Consider the following 19,393-nt stretch of genomic DNA (forward strand, 5'->3'; position numbering starts at 1 on the left):
TTTTGGGCATTCTGGCAAAAAAATATGTGCCTTTTTTGTGAGGTGAGATCAGTACATTTTAAGTCCTATTTGAACAAGTTGCTCTCATTGCAGATGGGATTAATCTGCCAATTGACACAACGTGCCTTACTGTAGAAAAAATCTTGATCTATGACATAAAAACCAAAGTTAAATTAATAATAACTCTTATATGTCTTATAATTTATAAAAGGTGAATTCACAATTCTGTTTATTTAAAAGTCATACCTGTGTGGACGAGTTAAAATGACATTCCATTAGATTATAAAAGGCAAGGCTATGGTACTTAAAAAACCCAAATCCCGTCTTTAATTAATAATTTTTTTTCAATTCAATCATTATAAAATGTAACTTAAATGTTTAAATTCTGGATTAGTTTCTCAAAATGAAGACATATCTGGTCTGCCATTTTCAAGCGTGCTGGATATTTGGAAATTATGCTGGTTTCTGCATCTTGGCCTTAACTCAATAAATGACCATACATGCTTAGAGTATATTTTTTCTTTAATATGTAATATAAATTTGTCTTCCCTTTCCTATTGTAAGCCTTGTTCAGGGCAGGCACTACCTCTCCTGCTTATTTATCTAGCTGCGTATATTACAATGCACTGTTGTCTTCTAATCTGAATTGCTGTGCTTTTGATATCTCAAAGAGGCTTTGGGAGTTCTGACTGGTAGTTCAAACTCATACTTCTTGGGTCAGAAAACAGTGCTTGCTTTTTAATGTTGTCAAGGCCCATCCCAGAAAAGTATTAGCTTTTGAACCAATCCCTTGACAAATTAATAAGGACAGGATTTTTTGAACTTAAAGGGGATAACTTTTTCAAACTGCAAGATGCTGTGCAAAGAAGTTACACAGGGAGGTTGGGGTTAGCAGATGTAAGATGCAGATGTAAACGATTATATATAGAATGGATAAACAACAAGGTCCTACTGTATAGCACAGGGAACTATATTCAATATCCTATGATAAACCATAATGGAAAAGAATATTAAAAAGAATGTATATATATATGTATAACTGAATCACTTTGCTGTACAGCAGAAATTAATACATTGTAAATCAACTATACTTAAGTTAAAAAAAAGTTACAAAGCAATCTATAGAACTTGCCTCTGCTATTAACTAGGCAGAAAGAAGGGGTTAAAAATGTCAAGTCTTACAAACATACTGATTCAGTCATGTTCTGTTTATCTGTAACTCTAATAGTATATGGAGTTGAACTCTGAAAGTTGTGGAACGTAAAAAAATTTTTATTTTATTTTATCCATTGCTCTGAGGGGAGCACTGAGAAAGGAAGTGAGAGGGCACAGCTTTGAAGAACTGGCAATTTGGCATCTCCTCTCCCCCCTTTTCACTCCTCCCCCACTATCTTAGCTATTTGACCTGATTAAACAACTTTGGGATGGTAGCCAGATTTCTGTATACTGACGAGGCCCCTATTCATGATTTAGTGCGATTTCATCCACCCCGACCTAACAGGCTGCCCAGTGGAAGCTTGGCTTCGCAGAGGTCTCCTGATTTTGTCAGGGGTTCGCCAGTGAGGCGTTCGCACTGACTTGAAGCAGACAGAGACTCTCTGAACGCTTCGGGTCACATCGGATTATTCATTAGCAAATTCTTTTCACCTTCTATCTAATCAGTTAAAGTTGACGCCAGAATCGCGTGTGCTACTCCCCGAAAGAGAGCCTGGGAACACCCAGCCTAGGTTCAACAACTTCTGTCTAGTTACTCGCTTTCCTAGGGGTAGAAAGCGTTTCCAAAGTTCCCTTAAACCTCTCCTCCCCTAAGCCTAAAGGTCAGAGCCTCAGGCCCCAGTTAGCTCTCAAGCCAGCCAGAATCTGACCATTTCACAAGTTTCTGGTGTGTGCGAGAACAGAAGAGGTGGTAGTGGGGAACCGCCAGAGTTACCACCGCGCATTACGTAACGAAAGCCCAGGCTGCAGGAGGGAGCGAGCCTGACATTGAGACATTGCAGGGGGAGGGGAGTTGCTGTTCTGGAGTCGCCAGGAACGGCGGCGGCAGTTCAAGAAACCAAGAGAGGAAGGTGGCCGAGATAAAGACGACACTTCGGGAAGGAGAATATTAAGAAGCCGCAGGACCCAGAGTATTAGCAAACGGCAGGACACGTGTAGTAATTTGTTAGACGAAACGGCCGCCTTTCAACTTTTGCACGGGAACAAGGGGATTTGCCCTTTGCGGGATTAAAAACGTAACAGCAAAGCCAAAAGCTAATGAATGGGGTTCAGTGGTTTGTTGGCAATACTTAAATATTTCTGTCCAGGACTTAAACATTTCTGTCCAGGAGCGCAACTCTCTGCAGTTATTTAGAAAGTAGGGATTCAAACCAAACTAAAATACTCTGCTGTGCGTCTCCACTTTGCTCAATCCGAAAAAGAAGCTGCTCGCGCGGTACTGCCCCTTTAAGACCTGCTTGCTCTCGGGCTCTACAAAAGGGAGTGACCTCTGGGCTTTGACAGCTCCCCTAATAACTACCACCGTGCAGGCCCCGCCCACCTGGCGACCAGCCGCGCCGATTGGCCGGCGGGCCGGTATCCCGTGCTCTGATTGGCTCTCCGCTTCCCCTGAGCAAACCTTTAGAACTCCGAGACAGACAATATTCTGTTACATTGTAGCAAAATGGCGACTGTCATTCACAACCCCCTGAAAGCGTAAGTAAGACTAAAAAATGTACATATTCCGCGTGGTTTCAATTTGAAAAAAAAAAAGGCGCCTTCTGCGGGCCGAGCGCTGCCTATGCACTGTGCTTGCAGGCGCCTACAGCCGCGGCGGGGCTTCTCTCTTTTCTTTCAGCTCTTACTTCTTCATCTTTTTTTTTTTTTTTTCCCCAACGCGCAGAAATGTCAGGAGTTGCAATTAACAAGAAGAAAATTGTCACATCTGTGTTCTTCTAAATTGGCGGACAGAGAGAGAGGGGTTATCGGCAGGGAAGCCAGGCGCTCTAGCGCTCTACAGCTAGGGGATCGTGGGCAGCTCGGGGACAGCACGGTCCCCTGAGTCCCCGGCTTCGCGGGGAGGTGAGCGCGGCGCGGGGGGCGGCCCTGCTGGGGGCGAGCGCCGGGCTGGAGTGGCCTGGGTGCACTTGGCTGAGCCCCGCGCCTCCGGAGCCCGCGGCCCCCGCCCCGCAGCTAGGTCCGCCGGGGTGAGCGGACCGCTGCAGCTCCGGAGTTTGCAAGACGCTCTCCGCCTTCCGATCGCTTGCGGGGAGTTTGTGCAAACCTTCCAGAGTTGGGAGGATCGCAGGGGGAGCAGCGGGTCCCGGGAGCCCTGGGGCCCAGGTGGTTGCCCGGGGCTTTCCTGCCGGGGCAGCCCCCGGAGCGTGACGGCGCTTCGGGCGGTCGCCGGTGTGTCTCCGGGTGTGTTTGTGGGGGAGCTGGCTGTAGTAAATTAACGACTCGGGTTAACTTGGGGTTGATTTGGAGACCGGGAAGCTGCAGGTCTTATGAATGGTGTTCTCGCCTCCCCCGGGTGAAAAGCCGAGGCAGGCGAGAGGCAGCTTGGGGCTCCCTGCCTGAGCGGGCTGCGTCTGCTCCCGGCCAGACGAGGGGCAGGTGCCTCTGGCCGCCGCCGGGAGACTTTGAGCGGACGCCCAGATCCGGGACGGAGGGGGCGGGCTGGGAGAGGACACGCGGGGGCCAGTCCCCGGGTCCGACAGCCAATTCCTGCTCGCCTTCCTTCCCCCTCCTTTTTATCCTGGCTTCCTTCCTTCCTTCCTTCCAGTCGGTGGAACTGTTAAGCCGCCAAGTCCGCTCGCGATCGCGGAGCCGGGGGTGGCTTCGGAAAACTAGCGTCTCTCTAAAAGGGGTGCTATTGGCAGTAATGTTGGCAGAGGGGCGCTCCCTCTCTCGGCGCGGCGTGGGTGGGTGGGTCTGCGCGCCTGGGATTAGGACTTCCCAGCTGGAAGTCGCGGGAGAGGGGAGGGAGAGGTGCGCGTGGGGGCCGTTTCGTGCCGAATTCTCGCGGGTGCGTGGCGGATGCCCACCCAGGTTCTTTCAACTTAGCGCATCCGCGTCAGCACCCGGGGCTCCCCTAGGAGTTGAAAGCCAGGTTCGCACGCGGGGAGGCGGGAGGGCGGCAGGGGGTTCTTAACGCGAAGGAACGCGCGGGGAGAACGGGAGGTGTTTGCACCAGCTTATCTCCTATCGGTAATAAGGGAAAGGGGTAGGAATGTCCCAGATCTCGGAGTTTTAAATGTCTGTATATGTATTAACGCTGCTAAGAGGACATTGGAAGCTGAGGCTGATTACAGAGCAGCCCTCGGCTTCAGTTCTCGCTCGGAAGCTCGGATAGGATACGCTGCACTTGAACGCCACAGCGTTTCACCCAAGAAAGAAGATGTTTTGTGGCAGAATAAACGGGCGTAACTTCGCCGCATCCCCTCTCCTCGTCGCTAGCGCTGCCACGCAGCTGATGCTGTGAGTTTTTACCGAACCCACAGCCGATTTGGAGTTTTCACATTTCCAGACGAAAACGCGTAGCGGGGCTGATGCCTCCTGGTAAACTCAAGTTAGAGAAATCTATTTTCACATGTGCGCCGGGTTTGTTGCCTACTGGGAAAGCGGTACCCTGGTTATTACCCGGGAGCCCGCTTACGCGCGGGCGGGCGCAAGGTCTCTACACTGATTCCTGCCGCTCCAGTTTTTTATTTTTGCTTTTTGGACCGCAGAAGGGTGCGTATTTGGGGAGAGTGGCTGTGTGGGGTGGGGTTAGAAGTGGGGAAAGGGACAGAGAAGCGGGCTGATTATTGGAATTAGTTCTGAATTATTACACTTGTACTTTGTATAATTAGAAACAGGTGCAATGTGATGTATTTGTAATTCTGTGTCGCCATACACACAACACCCCAGCCTGCTTTTTCTAGGTGGCAGTTGAATGGTCATTTATAATTAGCCGCTCATTTTTTTGCATCCCGACCCCTTTCCCTGGTGGTAAGGGTGTGTAAACAATACCCCCGACCAGCCGAGCCTCCTGCGCCCTAGAAGGTTTTTAAACTGCTAACGTAGGAGCACGCATGTTGTTACAGCGAGACCTACAACATCTGCCTTTATTTTTAAAAACAACTTGTTTAATAGATCACCTTTATATGTTTCATTTGTTTTTAAAAGTTGCTGATCAGGAAACAATACACACGTGAATAAATTATGCATGGGCTAAATTAGAACAAAGCGCAGAGACACATCCAGCGGAAGGGATGGATGGGGGTGCTGGGAGGAGGGGAGCAGGGAGAAAGGTTTGGAGAGCTATGTTTTTATCTTCCTGTGTCCCTCTTGACAATGAAACGGAGCTGAACAACATCAGCATTTTCTCTGTGTGCGTTCTGAGTCTTTCTCTCCCTTCCCTTAAAAAAAAAAAAAAAGGCCAACACCAAGGACGCCCCCTATAGAAACTGGTCACACAAAGGTTTCCTCTAGGATTGGGGGATAAAGTGGTGGTAGGTAATGTTCTGGGAAGAAACAAGCCCAGATTTCATGCAACATCTCTGTAGGGCTCTGCCTATGCTGAGTGTAGACCATTTTTCATCACACTAGCTTTTTCCACGTGGGACATTCAATAATTCAATAGCTTGAGTAACTGGATGGCACAATTTGAATCTCATTGCTTTGGGGTCTTCTGTAGGGCCCCAAGCTCCTGGAGCCACATCTCCTCTCTCAGCAGTTTAGCTTTCTTCCTGCCTGTCTTTGATCTCCCCTCAACTCCCTTTCTTATTCCTCCTCCTTGTACCCTTCACCCCCGTCCTCTCTGAAGCTGACAGCCTGGCTTTTCTGTCTGTTGTCGCCTTTAACATCTTATTACTGCCCAATAGGGTGTTAGAGGCAGAAACAGGAGCCGCCTGGACTGATCAGATCACAAAGGGGACACGGCAGGTGGCTCCACAACCAAGCAGTCACATCTGGGCTGATAGAATTTAAAAGCATCGATAGACATGTATGATGTGTAAATAGGTATTGCACATTATTTAATTTAGCAGCTACATTGTCTGAGCCTAGATGTGTGAGTCACCCTTATTTCTTACATGTACATGCAAGATAAGGGCCATGTAGTGAAGTAAAAGGCCATGTTATATAGGTAACATAAATATGGATTTGATAAAGGTCTATGTGTAAGTCCGCCACATTACCTATCGTATTCTGGTTGATTTCTACATACCTAGGAAACATAAAGCTTTTTTTTTTTTGCCCTGCTATATTCTTTTTTTGTTTTTGCTTTTAATATAGATTCTAATCTTATTTGATATTCTACTTCAGGTTAGCCAGCCTCCCCCAAATCTGCTATCAACAGTTTAAACAACTTACTCTTTTATTAAATTATCAAAACCCTGGTTTGTATGCACTTAACTGGGAATGTCTGCCACCTTCTGCCAGACTGGATTATGCACGTATATATCTATTATACTAATTGCCTGCTTAGAAAAGAGTAACAGTTATTATTATTTAATTATTCCATATAAACCAATAGGGATTTACCCCAAGAAACTATTTGTTTATAAATAATGAGAGCAGAAAACTATTTGGTCATGCTTGTAACATGTGAACATACATATACGTAATTGTATTGAAACTTTTTTGTAAGGAGTTTCCCTTGCTTGTAGGCATGGTTTTACATCTCTGTTTTGTTATTAAGGACACAGCTCTGGGAGAAGCAAATATGCTTACTCAGCCAAGGTCAAGCAGCTGGTCATGGGCATAGATGGACCTCAGATCTTCATCTTTTTATACAGTCTATGATCTGGAGACAGCATATTCTAATCTAAAGTGGTTTTGTGCCTGTGAAAGTTGTGTAATTGTTGCCACTTAGAAGACAGACCTCACCCTTGCTGTGGCACTCAGTTTAGATATCAGAGAGGATGGTGTTCGGGGGACACATTCCTGGTTCTAATCTCCTTCTGGCTCTTTCTGTTGGGGTGGGGGGGCGTGGGTAGGTACTAAATGGGGAACATTGCAGTTAGGAATTTGTGAACTTGCAGCTTTTTTTTTTTTTTTTTTTGTGGTACGTGGGCCTCTCACTGTTGCGGCCTCTCCCCTTGCGGAGCACAGGCTCCGGACGCGCAGGCTCAGCGGCCATGGCCCACGGGCGCAGCCGCTCCGCGGCATGTGGAATCTTCCCAGACCGGGGCACGAACCCATGTCCCCTGCATCGGCAGGTGGACTCCCAACCACTGCGCCACCAGGGAAGCCCAAACTTGCAGCTTTTTATGGGCATTATTTTAGCCCCTTATGAAAAAGGACCCTCAGACATTTTAAGCCGACAGATGCCTAAGAACCACCTTCTGCATCTGCTTATGGTTGCCACCGGAAAAAAAAAATCCTTAAAATTTCCAAACTTTGTTAGCACACATTATTTTTCAGTGGGAAGAATGTCTGGTTTGGATGAGATACCCATAAAGGATATTAATTTCTGCCAGAACCCAAATGAAGGCATTGTCACAGGTTAAACCTCTGAAAATTGCCGGACCTGCAGACCACCTGGGAGACATCCAGAGGTCCCCAGTTGAATGGGAGCTGCTCAGTTCCGTAAAGTGGGCAGGAATTCATAGGCAACTTAATTGGAGACTCCTTATCCTCCTTTGTCTTTTTGGAATCATGCAGGTAGCTGAAATTTAGGTACATCTGAGAAACACCGTAATGTCTAAAGCTGTTCCAGAGCCATCTGCTCAGATCAAGGCAAAAAATAAAATGCCACCGTCAACAGGCTTTGTTTTGAGCCTGTGCCGGGAAAAGAAAGGAAACTGAGGCTGATGTTTCAGTTTTGAAAGTGCAGCCATGCTGATTGTAGTGGTGCTGGGGGTGGGTCATAAAAAGGCACCAGAATCCAGTCCTGTTTATTATCCCAACCTCTTCAAAGTAACTTTTGTGGTTTCTGAGTGTTCTGAAAGTCACTAGAAGACAAATGTAGCCCAATGTGGCAAGCTCCTGGCCAAAGAAGTGCCACAACCACTGAAATAGTTTTTGCCCAGCCAGGGTTTTCCAGCAGGGGCCTATGTAAGCATGACCCTAGCTTTAAATAATCTTTAAACATGTAGGTATTTAACAAGAAAAGATAAAAGAGTGGCCTGGGGTGGGGGTGGGGAGAGGATAGGTAAGTGGATAAAACCACTGTGTGGTCTGGAACTTTGAAAAGATGATTGTTTAATAGCAACAGAGACTGATATTATGATCTACTGCAAGTTCCAAAGTTTTCTTTTTTTTTTTAAATTTATTTATTTATATTTATTTTTGGCTGTGCTGGGTCTTCGTTTCTGTGCGAGGGCTTTCTCTAGTTGTGGCGAGCGGGGGCCACTCTTCATCGCCGTGCACAGGCCTCTCACTGTCGCAGCCTCTCTTGTTGCGGAGCACAGGCTCCAGATGCGCAGGCTCTGTAGTTGTGGCTCACGGGCCCAGTCGCTCCGCGGCATGTGGAATCTTCCCAGACCAGGGCTCGAACCCATGTCCCCTGCATTAGCAGGCAGATTCTCAACCACTGCACCACCAGGGAAGCCCCCAAAGTTTTCTTTAGTTGTGTGAGCAACTGTGGAGAGATGAGGTGTTGTGGTGTTTTTTTTTTTTTTTGCAGTACGCGAGCCTCTCACTATTGTGGCCTCTCCCGTTGTGGAGCACAGGCTCTGGACGCGCAGGCTCAGCGGCCATGGCTCATGGGCCCAGCCGCTCCGCGGCATGTGGGATCTTCCCGGACTGGGGCACGAACCTGTGTCCCCTGCATCGGCAGGCGGACTCTCAACCACTGCGCCGCCAGGGAAGCCCCTGAAAGAAGGTTTTTGAAGCCTGTGATTTGCATCAGATTTTTTTTTTTTTTTTTTTTTTGCGGTACGCGGGCCTCTCACTGTTGTGGCCTCTCCTGCTGCGGAGCACAGGCTCTGGATGTGCAGGCTCAGCGACCATGGCTCACGGGCCCAGCTGCTCCGCGGCATGTGGAATCCTCCTGGACCGGGGCACGAACCCGTGTCCCCTGCATCGGCAGGCGGACTCTCAACTGCTGCGCCACCAGGGAAGCCCTCAGAGTTTTAAAAGTAGTGGTTAGGAGGTGTTTTGGCGGGGGGTGGGAAAAGAGGAGCAGCCTGTGCTGGGAATTTCTAGGTTGTGTGTTTGTGAATAGTAGTAGTGGGTGGGAGTGGCAAGGGAAGAGAGAAGCCTTGAGGAGACTAAGATTTAGGGGGTTGTGTTTGGAAGCAAGGAGGGGCAAGGGGATTAAGCTCAGAGCTCTTAATAATGGGGTTCGAATAGCCCACATTGAGTCCTGCACTATCCAGGCCTTAGTTAAGAGCCCAAGGAACAATGATGGCACATGTCTAATCTGCCTTGTGGTCATCTCATGTTGCTATGAAATGAGTGAGTTTTTTTCATTGTTATTCACTTTGAAAATCTGCTGTTTGTATTAACTTCAGTTGGAAGCTCCACCAGAGAAGGTTTTTCAGTCCCCAGACTTTCACCTGCCATCAGCGTGGCCCTGTCTCAAACTCTGTCCCTCTTCCACATTGGTTTCTCACCAGTGGCTTTTCTTTTGTAGCTTCAGAGTAATGGAAGAGAAGAAGCTCTGGGAGAGAATCCCAGAGATCTGAGCTCTGTTTTCAGCCCTACCACCCACTAACTATTCGATCTTAGACACAGAACTTCTCTGAGCTGCACATGCCTTGTCTTTAAGATGAGGGTGATGCACCTTGATTGCCAAAATTCCTTTCAAGTCAAAAACTTGTGGCTCTTACTATGGTTAATTAAGATGAGAAGGATAGTTAGGGTCCAGTGTTCAAATTCTTCCTTGTTTTTATTTTATTTATTTAAAAAATAAATTTATTTATGGCTGCATTGGGTCTTCCTTGCTGCATGCAGGCTTTCTCTAGTTGCGGCAAGCAGGGGCTACTCTTCGTTACGGTGCACGGGCTTCTCATTGCAGTGGCTTCTCTTTGTTGTGGAACACGGGCTCTAGGTGCGCGGGCTTCAGTAGTTGTGGTACATGGGCTCAGTATTTGTGGCTCACGGGCTCTAGAGCACAGGCTTAGTGGTTGTGGTGCACAGGCTCAGTTGCTCCCCGGCATGTGGGATTTCCCTGAGCAGGGCTCGAACCCATGTCCCCTGCATTAGCAGGCAGATTCTTAACCACTGCGCCACCAGGGAAGTCCCCTTCCTTGTTTTTAAAGTGTGGCTCTAAAGGGGAGTTAAGACTGGTAGACTCTTCCGTAGTTTCATCTTCTCTGATCCAGTCTTGCCACATTATGCTACCATTTGGGGTTCTAATCTCTCCCTTCTCAGGGCCCAAGCCTGAGGACCAGGTGGTGGCCCGTTTAAAATGTGGACTTTTCTTCTGATTATCGCTTTTGAACACTTTTCTTCTCATTAGCACTCCAACTTGAGGATGGAAAGAGAAGTGGGAAAACTAATTAGCCTATTTTGTTGTTTACAAGCACTCAGATAAAGTTTTTGGTTGTGCAAAAGACTGGAATTATTGAGAACATCTATCTTTTTCTTCCTCTTTTCTTTAAATGTATGGAGGGAGACAGGGAACCAAGCAAAAGATTTTTCTTCTCTGGATTTCATTTATCTACAGTCTCCTTGGAACAGCTCTCCCCTCTACCACGGCACCCATCCCAATTAACATGTAAATAAAGTGCTTATTTCACTTCCATCTGGGCAGCTGCAGTTACCTGACTGTTCAGTGAGCCGAAGCATGTGGGCCTGTACTGATGTCTCAGTGAGCTTCCTCTGTTGTATCCCGTGATAACTGCTGAGGAAATGGAGGTGTTTAGCAGACACACAGAGTCTGGCCATACCCAAGTGGGTATTTAGCAGTGTCTAAACTGGAATTCACTGCCTCTCATTCAGTGACATGCCTCCAGAACATCCCAGATTCTTCTGGGGGTGTTATTATCAGGCTTTCCTTTGTTTGGAAGCTCCCTTGGCAATTTGCTACAAGTCTAAAGGAGGAAGAGGGGTTGTAAAACCTACCAGAATTCATAAAAGCCTAAATTGTGAGAGATAAAATGAAAGAAAAACAAAACAAAATGGTCACCCTGACCTCCAGCATACAGAGGCAGCCCCTTAAATTTTTTTACTACTAGTGGTAAAATGCACATAACATGTATATTTAGCATATATGACATGTAGATGTGCCATTTTAACCATTTTAAGTGTCAGTTCACTGGCATTAAGTACATTTATAATGTCTTGCAACCATCCATACTATCCGTTTCCAGAATTTAAAAAATCGTCCTAAACAAACTCTGTACCCATTAAACAATAACCCCTCATCCTCCTCCCGCCCCCATTCCAGTCCCTGCTAACCACCGTTCTACTTTATGTCTCTATAAATTTGCCTCTTCTAAGCACCTCATATAAATGGAATTATACAATATTTGTCCTTTTGTGACTGGCTTATTTAGCTTAGCATAATGTCCTTAAGGTTCAGCTTTGTTACAGCATGTGTCAGAATTTCCTTCCTTTTTACGGCTGAATAATATTCTATTGTATGTATATGCCTTATTTTGTTTATCTGTTCATCCAATGATGGGCACTTGGGTTGTTTCCACCTTTTGACTATTGTGAATAATACTGCTATGAACATGGGTGTGTAAGTAGCTATTTGAGTCCCTGCTTTCAGTTCTTTTGGGTATGTGCTTAGGTCCCCCTTCATTTTTAGACTTATTAAAACCCAGGGAGTACATTTCTAGATAGTACAGGCAACTCCCTCCTTGTAAACTTAAAAAAAAAATACTGATAGTATCATAGAATTCAACCTTTTTACCCCCCTCCCCCGTGGAACAACCACTGTTTTGGGGAGGAGGGGTAAATGCCCTGGGAACCCAGAGACTCACTTCTCTCATCCCCAGCCACAAGGATTGCCTTCACTTTGTCCCCCTAACCCCAACCCTTTGAGGGCAGTGGCTCCCTGTGGGGGCCAGGGTTTGGGTTTGGGGGGGCTCCAGAAGCTGCAGCAGTAGTAGTTACCTGGTGAGACTTGGAGTGAAGGTTTCCTAGGCAGAGTGGAGGTTTCATCTGGCAACAGGGGTTCAGGTGGAAGGAGCACCTGGGATGACAGGACAGCTTGAAAGTCAAGAGGTAGCAAATCTGGCCTATTTTTTCATAAGGTGAGAAGGGCTTGTATCTCCTTTCGCTTCCTTTCCCTGTACCCAGCCCTGCTTACCCCCTGCAAGGGGCCCAGATGAAATAATGGTTGTGAAAACATTTCAGAAGGTGTAAAGTACAAATGTGAGGTGTTACTAGAACTGCAAAGTTTCTCGTAGCTAACTGAGGCCTTCTCAGAGAGTCAGCAATGTCTCATAAACATTACTATATTAAAACTAAAATAAACGAAAAGATCCTGGCATTACATATCATATCTAATCATTGTTTCTCAGTAAATGCAAAGCCTCACTCGTCCAGCTGTGTGTAAATAGCCCTGGGATCTCAGTGGGCTTTTTTACATTGTCTGGGTTTGAAATAGGTGAGAATATGAGCTCAAGGGAAGTCCTCATTTCATTTCCCACTGTCAGCCCTGTACTGAGTCCACCCGTGATCAGAGGAATCAGACGCTGGTGGGCAGAGGGAGTGCTCTCCTGGAACTTGGGCTCCTGTCATCAGCCAGTCTCTGGCTCCTCCTTCTATCAAGAAGACTCCAGGGAGGGAGAGGGGGTGACAGGGGGGCTGGGGTTTAAATCTGCTTGTGAGCAAGGAGGGTGTGCTGTTGACATAGGGGGTCAGCGGCAAGAATTGATTCTTTATACAAGAGTAGACTATGGACAGCATCGTGGCGAGGGTCAAATATTAGAATGACAGAGTTATTTGCCAGCCTTGGAAATGCTTCAGATCCAAGCTTGCTGCAAACCCACAGCATTCCTGTACTTTATAAAAGCAAATTAAATGAGAAACGTCATCCCTACTCCCATTATCCTCAACCAAGGACTCTTTACATATCTCTGTTTGCTGCTAGTTGAGCTCAGGGAGAACTGTCTCACCCTCTTTGGAGCTTTTTTCATCCTGTCCTGGCCAATTCTGATTGCGAGCCTGCCCCTCGCAGCTAAGCGGCATAGAGCCTCCCTCCCTGTATCTAGGGGCTTCCACTCCAATGAAGGCCTCCAGTCCGTTTCTCCTTCCAGACCCTTGTTCTTTGGCAGGGCAAAGTAAGTGCTTGTAAACCAGGAGGCGGACTGCTCCCTTAGGCTTCTAGTGAAACCACTGTCAGTTGTGGGGTTGGGGGGAGGGCGGAGGCAATGTGGTGCTGGAGGTGGGGGAGGGCAGGGTGGTTGGGGTAGTTGAAGTGGAGAGAATATATTCTCTCCTGCTAATTATTTTCCCTGAGGACTTAGCCAATGCAGAACCATCTATTATCGTGGGAGTGCTCTATGGTGGTTTTGCCTGTGATGAATGCTAAGTGGAAACAAGCAAGAAAAATTAACAGGCGGCTGCTTCTGTCCACCTAATTAAAATGCATATCCAAATGCATAATTCCTTATGTTTCCCCATGCACACACCCCCTTCCAATCCCAATTCTGTGGAGGAAAAAAACCCCACTTTCTCCTAATCATTTCTCTTGATTGTATTTCCATCAAGGAAGAACTGGAGGGTTCCCTTAGAATAGAGAAGGGCCATTTTTGTAATACATAAAATTGCTGTTTTTTTTTTTTAACTTAGATTGGCCCCCAAAGTTCTGAGCTCTTTTTTGTTTAAAATGAAGAACAGAAACTTTATCTGACTGCAGAGAAAAGGGGGAAGGAAGGAGGTAGAGAAAGAAAGGAGGAAAAAGAAAGAGAAAGCAAGAAAGAAAAAAAAAAGAAAGTTCCCACAATTTCCACTGACCTTTTAGTTTTGCGCTAAAAGTCTGGCTTGGATCAACAATGAGAATTTTGAAGGTCTTTTTTATCTCCTCTTCCTCTTCATTTCTTTCCCTGACTTTGCACTGCTTCCCCCAACCCCCAAAACAAACATAGCCCAGGGTTTTGCAGAGAGAATTTAGAAGAGGCATCTACCTGTGCAGATCAGGTAGAGAGAAGAAACAAAAGCCTCTGCATCTGAGGCAAGATCAGAGATGCTGACATCATGGTCCCAAGTATGTCTTGAATCAAACAAAAAATATCTCTTCACCCTTATCTTCCTCACTTTTTGTTCACCCGAATGATCATTTTCTCCCCGCTTGGAAGAACAGCTTTATTCAGTGGTCATAAAATATTTAATAAGACACGAAACTTAAGTCACTGTGTTCAACTGGACGTCACTGCCATCTCTGCAGCAGCCCCCCTCCCCCGGCCGGCAGCCCCCCCCTGCACCCCACTCCTGAAGCCCCCTGACTGCCCTCCACAGAAGCCCCAGCTGTTGATTTATCAGGGCCGGCTGGCTCAGCAGTGCATGGAGATTGCTTTTAATTAACTCTCTTCATTTTTCCCAATCTTCAGGGAGCAGCAGCCCTTTAATGATTTTAATATTTTATCTGGATTTATATCCGCCTTATTTGTTGTTGTTTGACTTCCGCATTTGTTCTTCCTGAGTCGCTTCCTGACTGATATATATTTGTTTGCCCCTTCCCCCTGGCCCCCAAGACCTTCCAGGAGAACGGGTTCTGAAGGAGGCCCAAGCTTTCTTCCCAAGCTTTCTACCATTGCGCAGGGAGAGGTGCCTAGTGTTGGCCTATGCCATGATTTGGATTAGAACTTTTGTCTTAGGAATCCCAGTCTCACCTGCCTCAGCAGAAGGAGTTTCTGAGCTTTTCATTAAAGAAAAAACAAAAAAATCGGAATTTTAGAAAGTGAGGTCTCTTTGCCTCTTTGGTGCTTGCTGCCTCTGTAAGGGAGCGAGCTGCCCTGGAGAGCTGGATAAAAACTGCTTCCTGGGTCTGGAGGTCTGTCATCTTGCTCACCCCAAACTGACGTAGTTCAGTGGAACTGCTAGAGGATGATGACTTCAGGGCAGGGCTGGATGTAGGTGCAGTCAAGTCTTCTGCCACTTTCTGCATCTTTAGATATGGCTGGGATTTGCTCAGCAACTGCTCAGAAGAGTAATTGTAGGTACGGTCTGAAAGAGGACCTGCAGAGGCACCAATTGCCTTCTCTATTTGAGGCTGCCTGGTCCCTCAGCCCTCGGTTCCCTGTTTCTGTGCCCACTTGTTACACACCACCATCTGAACACCTTCCACCCCCTCTTCCAGCTTCCTTTTGGCTGCAAAGTCTGCTTCTTCCCCCAACAGTCCCAGAGAGGCCTGGAAGACAAACTTGCGTGGGGGCTAGTTTTCAGAACCAGCTTGTCCACAGAATGCCCTTTTGGCATCTCTATTTGGTGATGTGTCTTCAGGGTTATTCGTTGCTAGGCAACTGCCAACTAAAGTTTGAGCCTGATCTGGGATTGCAGTGATTTGCCCTGGGTGACTTGTATCCACATTTAGGGACTTGGCTTTGCAATCCTGTGAACAGGAAATTGAGAAGATATTTTTCCATGTGCCTTTATGTTAAGAGGTATTGGTTTGTAAAATCTAGCCCACTGACTGGCACACGAATGTCTGTGCACACAATGTTTGTTTTGATGATGAAAATGGCGATTTCTTCCCATCTCCTTGTATTCATCCCTTGAGCTCTGCTAATTCTGAAAACCTATGATATGTCAGGTACTAAGCTATCTTCAGGGTACAGAGACAGAAAACCATGGCTTCTAACATCACAGTTTGGTGTTCAGGCAACTCAATGTCCTATTGAGTGTTTCTTTTTCACTTTTCCTTGGCAATTACAGGCCCTTTTGAGAATCCTATGGAAGTTCTGGATCATCTCCCCAGAAAAAATGCAGATAGGTGTGAACATATGCCTATGGTTTTATGGGGTTCACAGACTTGGAGGAGCCCATCAGCAGATGGGCTAGAGGTACATGGGCTCCAGGTTAAGAACCTTAGAATGAGCGATGTGGGTGAACTTGTTACCGTGAAAGGATGCTTCTGTATCCCTGCTCAGACAGGTGGCACCATTCCCACTTCCCCTACAGTCTTACCAAACTGCTTGTGGCTCCTCAGCCCTATCCTGCCCCAGAGGCACATGACGAACATCTACTTGCTCATCTTCCAGACACTTCAAAGTCCCCTCTTCCCTGGCAAAGCCCTTGCTGGCCCTCAGGTAGAATTGGCCACCCCTGTCCTTGGCCCCATAGTCCCAAGCATACTCTTCTCTCCCCGCCACTGAAATACTTAACGCTGGTTGGTTAGACTGTAAGGCCTTGGAAGACTGGGAGGGTGGCTGCCTGTGCTTTTCTATCCCTATAGGATCTAGCATAGCAGGCACTTAATAAATGTGTGTGGAGTAACTGAGCAAATGAAGCCAGCAGGCTCTTCCCACCTAATTTGCTTCTAGCTCTTTAGAGTCCACTTGTTTCTCATTCTCTCCCTGGCAGGAGTTTGGAAAAGGCAGCAGAATTCCTTTCCCCCAATTCTACAGTTTCTGTAGTCAGAAAATAGGCACAAGCTTGCCCTGCTTGCATGTAGCGTGTGAGGCTGTGATGATTGTCATCGTCATTTATTCTAGCCCGTTGGCTCTTTACCACTTCATCCTTGTGGATCTGAAAAACTTGGCTTTCCTTCCCTTTGGTCTTGGGAATTAAAGGCAAGTCTTTTTGCTCTGTCCTCTTTCAGGGACTAAGTAACCCAGGGCTTGTGACTAGCCACTGATAAATCAACCACACTTTTACTAAGTGCCTACTATATGCTCAGCTGTGTATGGGATTTCCTTTAGCCTTCGGTATACCTGAGGACTTTTATGGGTTTTTAAGGTAGAAGAGACCAGAAGGTACAGGTACTATAATGGTTTAACCCAAAGTTGGGATCTGGTGAGAGTCTGTTGCCTGTCCTACTGAGCTTTGGAGGTAACTGTGGCCCAGTCACTGTTTTCAGATAGATATTCTTTGAGAGAATTTCCTATACTTTCATAATGCCTACATAGATATAACTTTCCCTATGACTCTCTCCCAACCATGTTCAGTGCAGGTAAATTCATGTGACAATGAAACAAAAAATGATGTCCTGGGGATCATGTGAGGGCCTTTATTCTTCATATTGAGAGAGAGAGAAATCTCTATCCTCATAACTTTTGCATGTCCTCTTGCTGCTTTTCGACCCTCCAGAACATTCAGTGTTGGGACCATGTGGAGGAAGGTGCCACACTGGAGAGGCCTTTCTGTGTCAGAAGGAAGGTGGAGACAGGCTATTCAAGTCAAGTTTTAACTCAGATTCTCGTCCACTAGACATCCTTCAACGTGGAGAGCTAGAAAAAGTGCTGATGGTGCACGAAGTATAGGCTGGAGGAGCAGGGTTGTACCAAAGTGTTTGTGAATTCAGAGAGGTTCATACTGCACCAGCACCTACTCTGGAAGTTAACTCTCCTTCAGTCCCGGGTATAGCCCTTCAGTACAGAGGGTGCACATGGGGCCATCCGGTTCCTGGTGCTCATTTCCTTTCTGGGCAGCCATCCCAGTATAACAGATACTTATACATATTCTGTCCTCATTTTATCTAATTACACACATCTCTGGGGGATGGGAAACAGGTTTGGATCATTCGATTTTAGGTCAGTTATGCACAGGGTAGCTGAGATGAACACTGATCTACGGAGTTCTATGAAATTCAGAAATTTCCCATAGTTCCCTGGTCCATAGCACACCAGGGGGCATTGTTTGCTATCTCAGGGGCTGGAGATCCCAGTCAGCATGGGGGAGGGATAGAGCCTGACTGGTTCGTGGGTCTGAATGTAGGAACCTTTCTGAGACGGAGCTAGCTCTTGCTATCCTTGGAGCAATAGGATTGTTTTATTATTTGGTGATCTGCCTAACTGAGAGACCCAATTATATAGGTCCCTCTTCTGGTGATCATTTATGTTCACCCATTATCTGCCTACAGTGTGTTCAGCTTCCTGAGAAATACAGGACAAAAGAAGCTCTGATGGATGCAACCATCTCTATCATTGCCCAGTGTTGCCAGGAGTTCCTGTCTCCTTTGTGACGCAGATGAACTGGTCTGGACAATATAAAAGCTCTGAAATGTCCCCACCTTTCTCCAAGACCCAGAGCTGGCAGCCTTGGGCAGTCCAACCTCCTGGCATCTCTGCTTCAGGCTCTATTGTAGCTTTTCAAATCCCCAGGAAGGAAAAGCCCACTGGTTACTCTTTTCTTTTACTTTCTGCTTCTTATTTCATTCCTTGACTCAGATCTAAACCTCCCCAATGCTCTGTGAGCCCTAGATAGAGGAATAATCCACTTAATGCTTCATATCAAGGTTTGCACCTCCAGCCTTGGTTTCGTTCTGACCTTGTCCCCTTCATCTGTGCCCTGTTGACATCTTTCTCCTTTCCTCATGCATCGCACCTTGATCAAAAGGCATTGAAGAGGGCTTCCCTGGTGGCGCAGTGGTTGAGAGTCTGCCTGATGATGCAGGGGACATGGGTTCGTGCCCCGGTCCAGGAAGATCCCACGTGCCGCGGAGCGGCTGGGCCCGTGAGCCATGGCCGCTGAGCCTGCGCGTCCAGAGCCTGTGCTCCGCAACGGGAGAGGCCACAACAGTGAGAGGTCCGCGTACTGCAAAAAAAAAAAAAAAAAAAAAAAAGCATTGAAGAGGCACAAAAGGAAGGGAAGAGTATTCTGCCTAGTCCCCAGGAGGGCACACTCTATCTTATCAATGTGGGAGCAGGGAGAGAGAAGGAGGAAAAGGCAAAGCTTGCACACAGCAAACAGGTGAGAAGAAGCCATGGAGAAGAAACAGAGTGCGTGAGGTTACATGGTGGGATTAACTGCGCTCTGTGAGCGGTCCAGCCCCCGAGGGGTCTGTGAAATTGGAAGACAGAAAGCGGTCCCACGGTGGGTATGTCAGAGGTTTCAGGGAGGAGGCGGCTTGGAGCTGAGTTTGGAAGGAAAGTGGGATCTGGTCAGGCTCAGGAGTGGTGGAGGCTGAGGATGGAGAAGTTCAGGCATGAAAGGGATGTGAACAAGGATTTGGGAAGCATTTGAGTAATTCCTTAGAGAACCCTCTTCCTTTGGGGTGGTGGTGGGAGGGCCAGGTAGGAAGGGATGTGTGGGTGATAGCAAATGGATCCATGTGGCTGGACGGGAGTGGGAGGGGTCTATGAACAGAAGGTAAAAAATGAAATAGCCTGGGGCCAGGTAGCTCTGAGTGGAGCCCCAGTTTGGCAGCCAATTCTCAGGAAGAACTTGAACACCTCAGAGGCCAAAAGAGAGACTCCAGGGGGAGGTAGGGGTTGTCATCCTGTGTCCCTCAGCAGGGAAGATGTCCACCTCCAGAGACTCCCTCTCACTGATTCTTGGTTTCCTTGGTTATGTGTTCTGGGTCTTTCCCAGGGCACCTCCCAGAGGGGGTGAGGGTGAGGGGAACCCTTGGGGGCTTGCCCTGGATGAG

General features: G+C 47.1%; 1 protein-coding gene across 2 annotated transcripts in view; it reads left to right on the plus strand.

Moving 5' to 3' along the window:
- Positions 1–2,659: 2,659 nt before the first annotated feature.
- Positions 2,660–19,393, plus strand: part of DPF3 (double PHD fingers 3) — a gene marked incomplete at both ends in the record, with an annotated part of 255,039 nt that continues 238,305 nt past the window's right edge. For both annotated transcript variants that reach the window (XR_014296384.1, XM_082648770.1), the window contains one exon: positions 2,660–2,691. Coding sequence is in view for 1 of the 2 variants with exons in the window: in XM_082648770.1 (XP_082504896.1) it covers positions 2,660–2,691 (32 nt within the window). The remainder of the gene's footprint in view (positions 2,692–19,393) is intronic.

The sequence above is a fragment of the Grampus griseus genome (assembly GCF_964374135.1).
Source record: "Grampus griseus genome assembly, chromosome: 2".
Classification (NCBI taxonomy): Eukaryota; Metazoa; Chordata; class Mammalia; order Artiodactyla; family Delphinidae; genus Grampus; species Grampus griseus.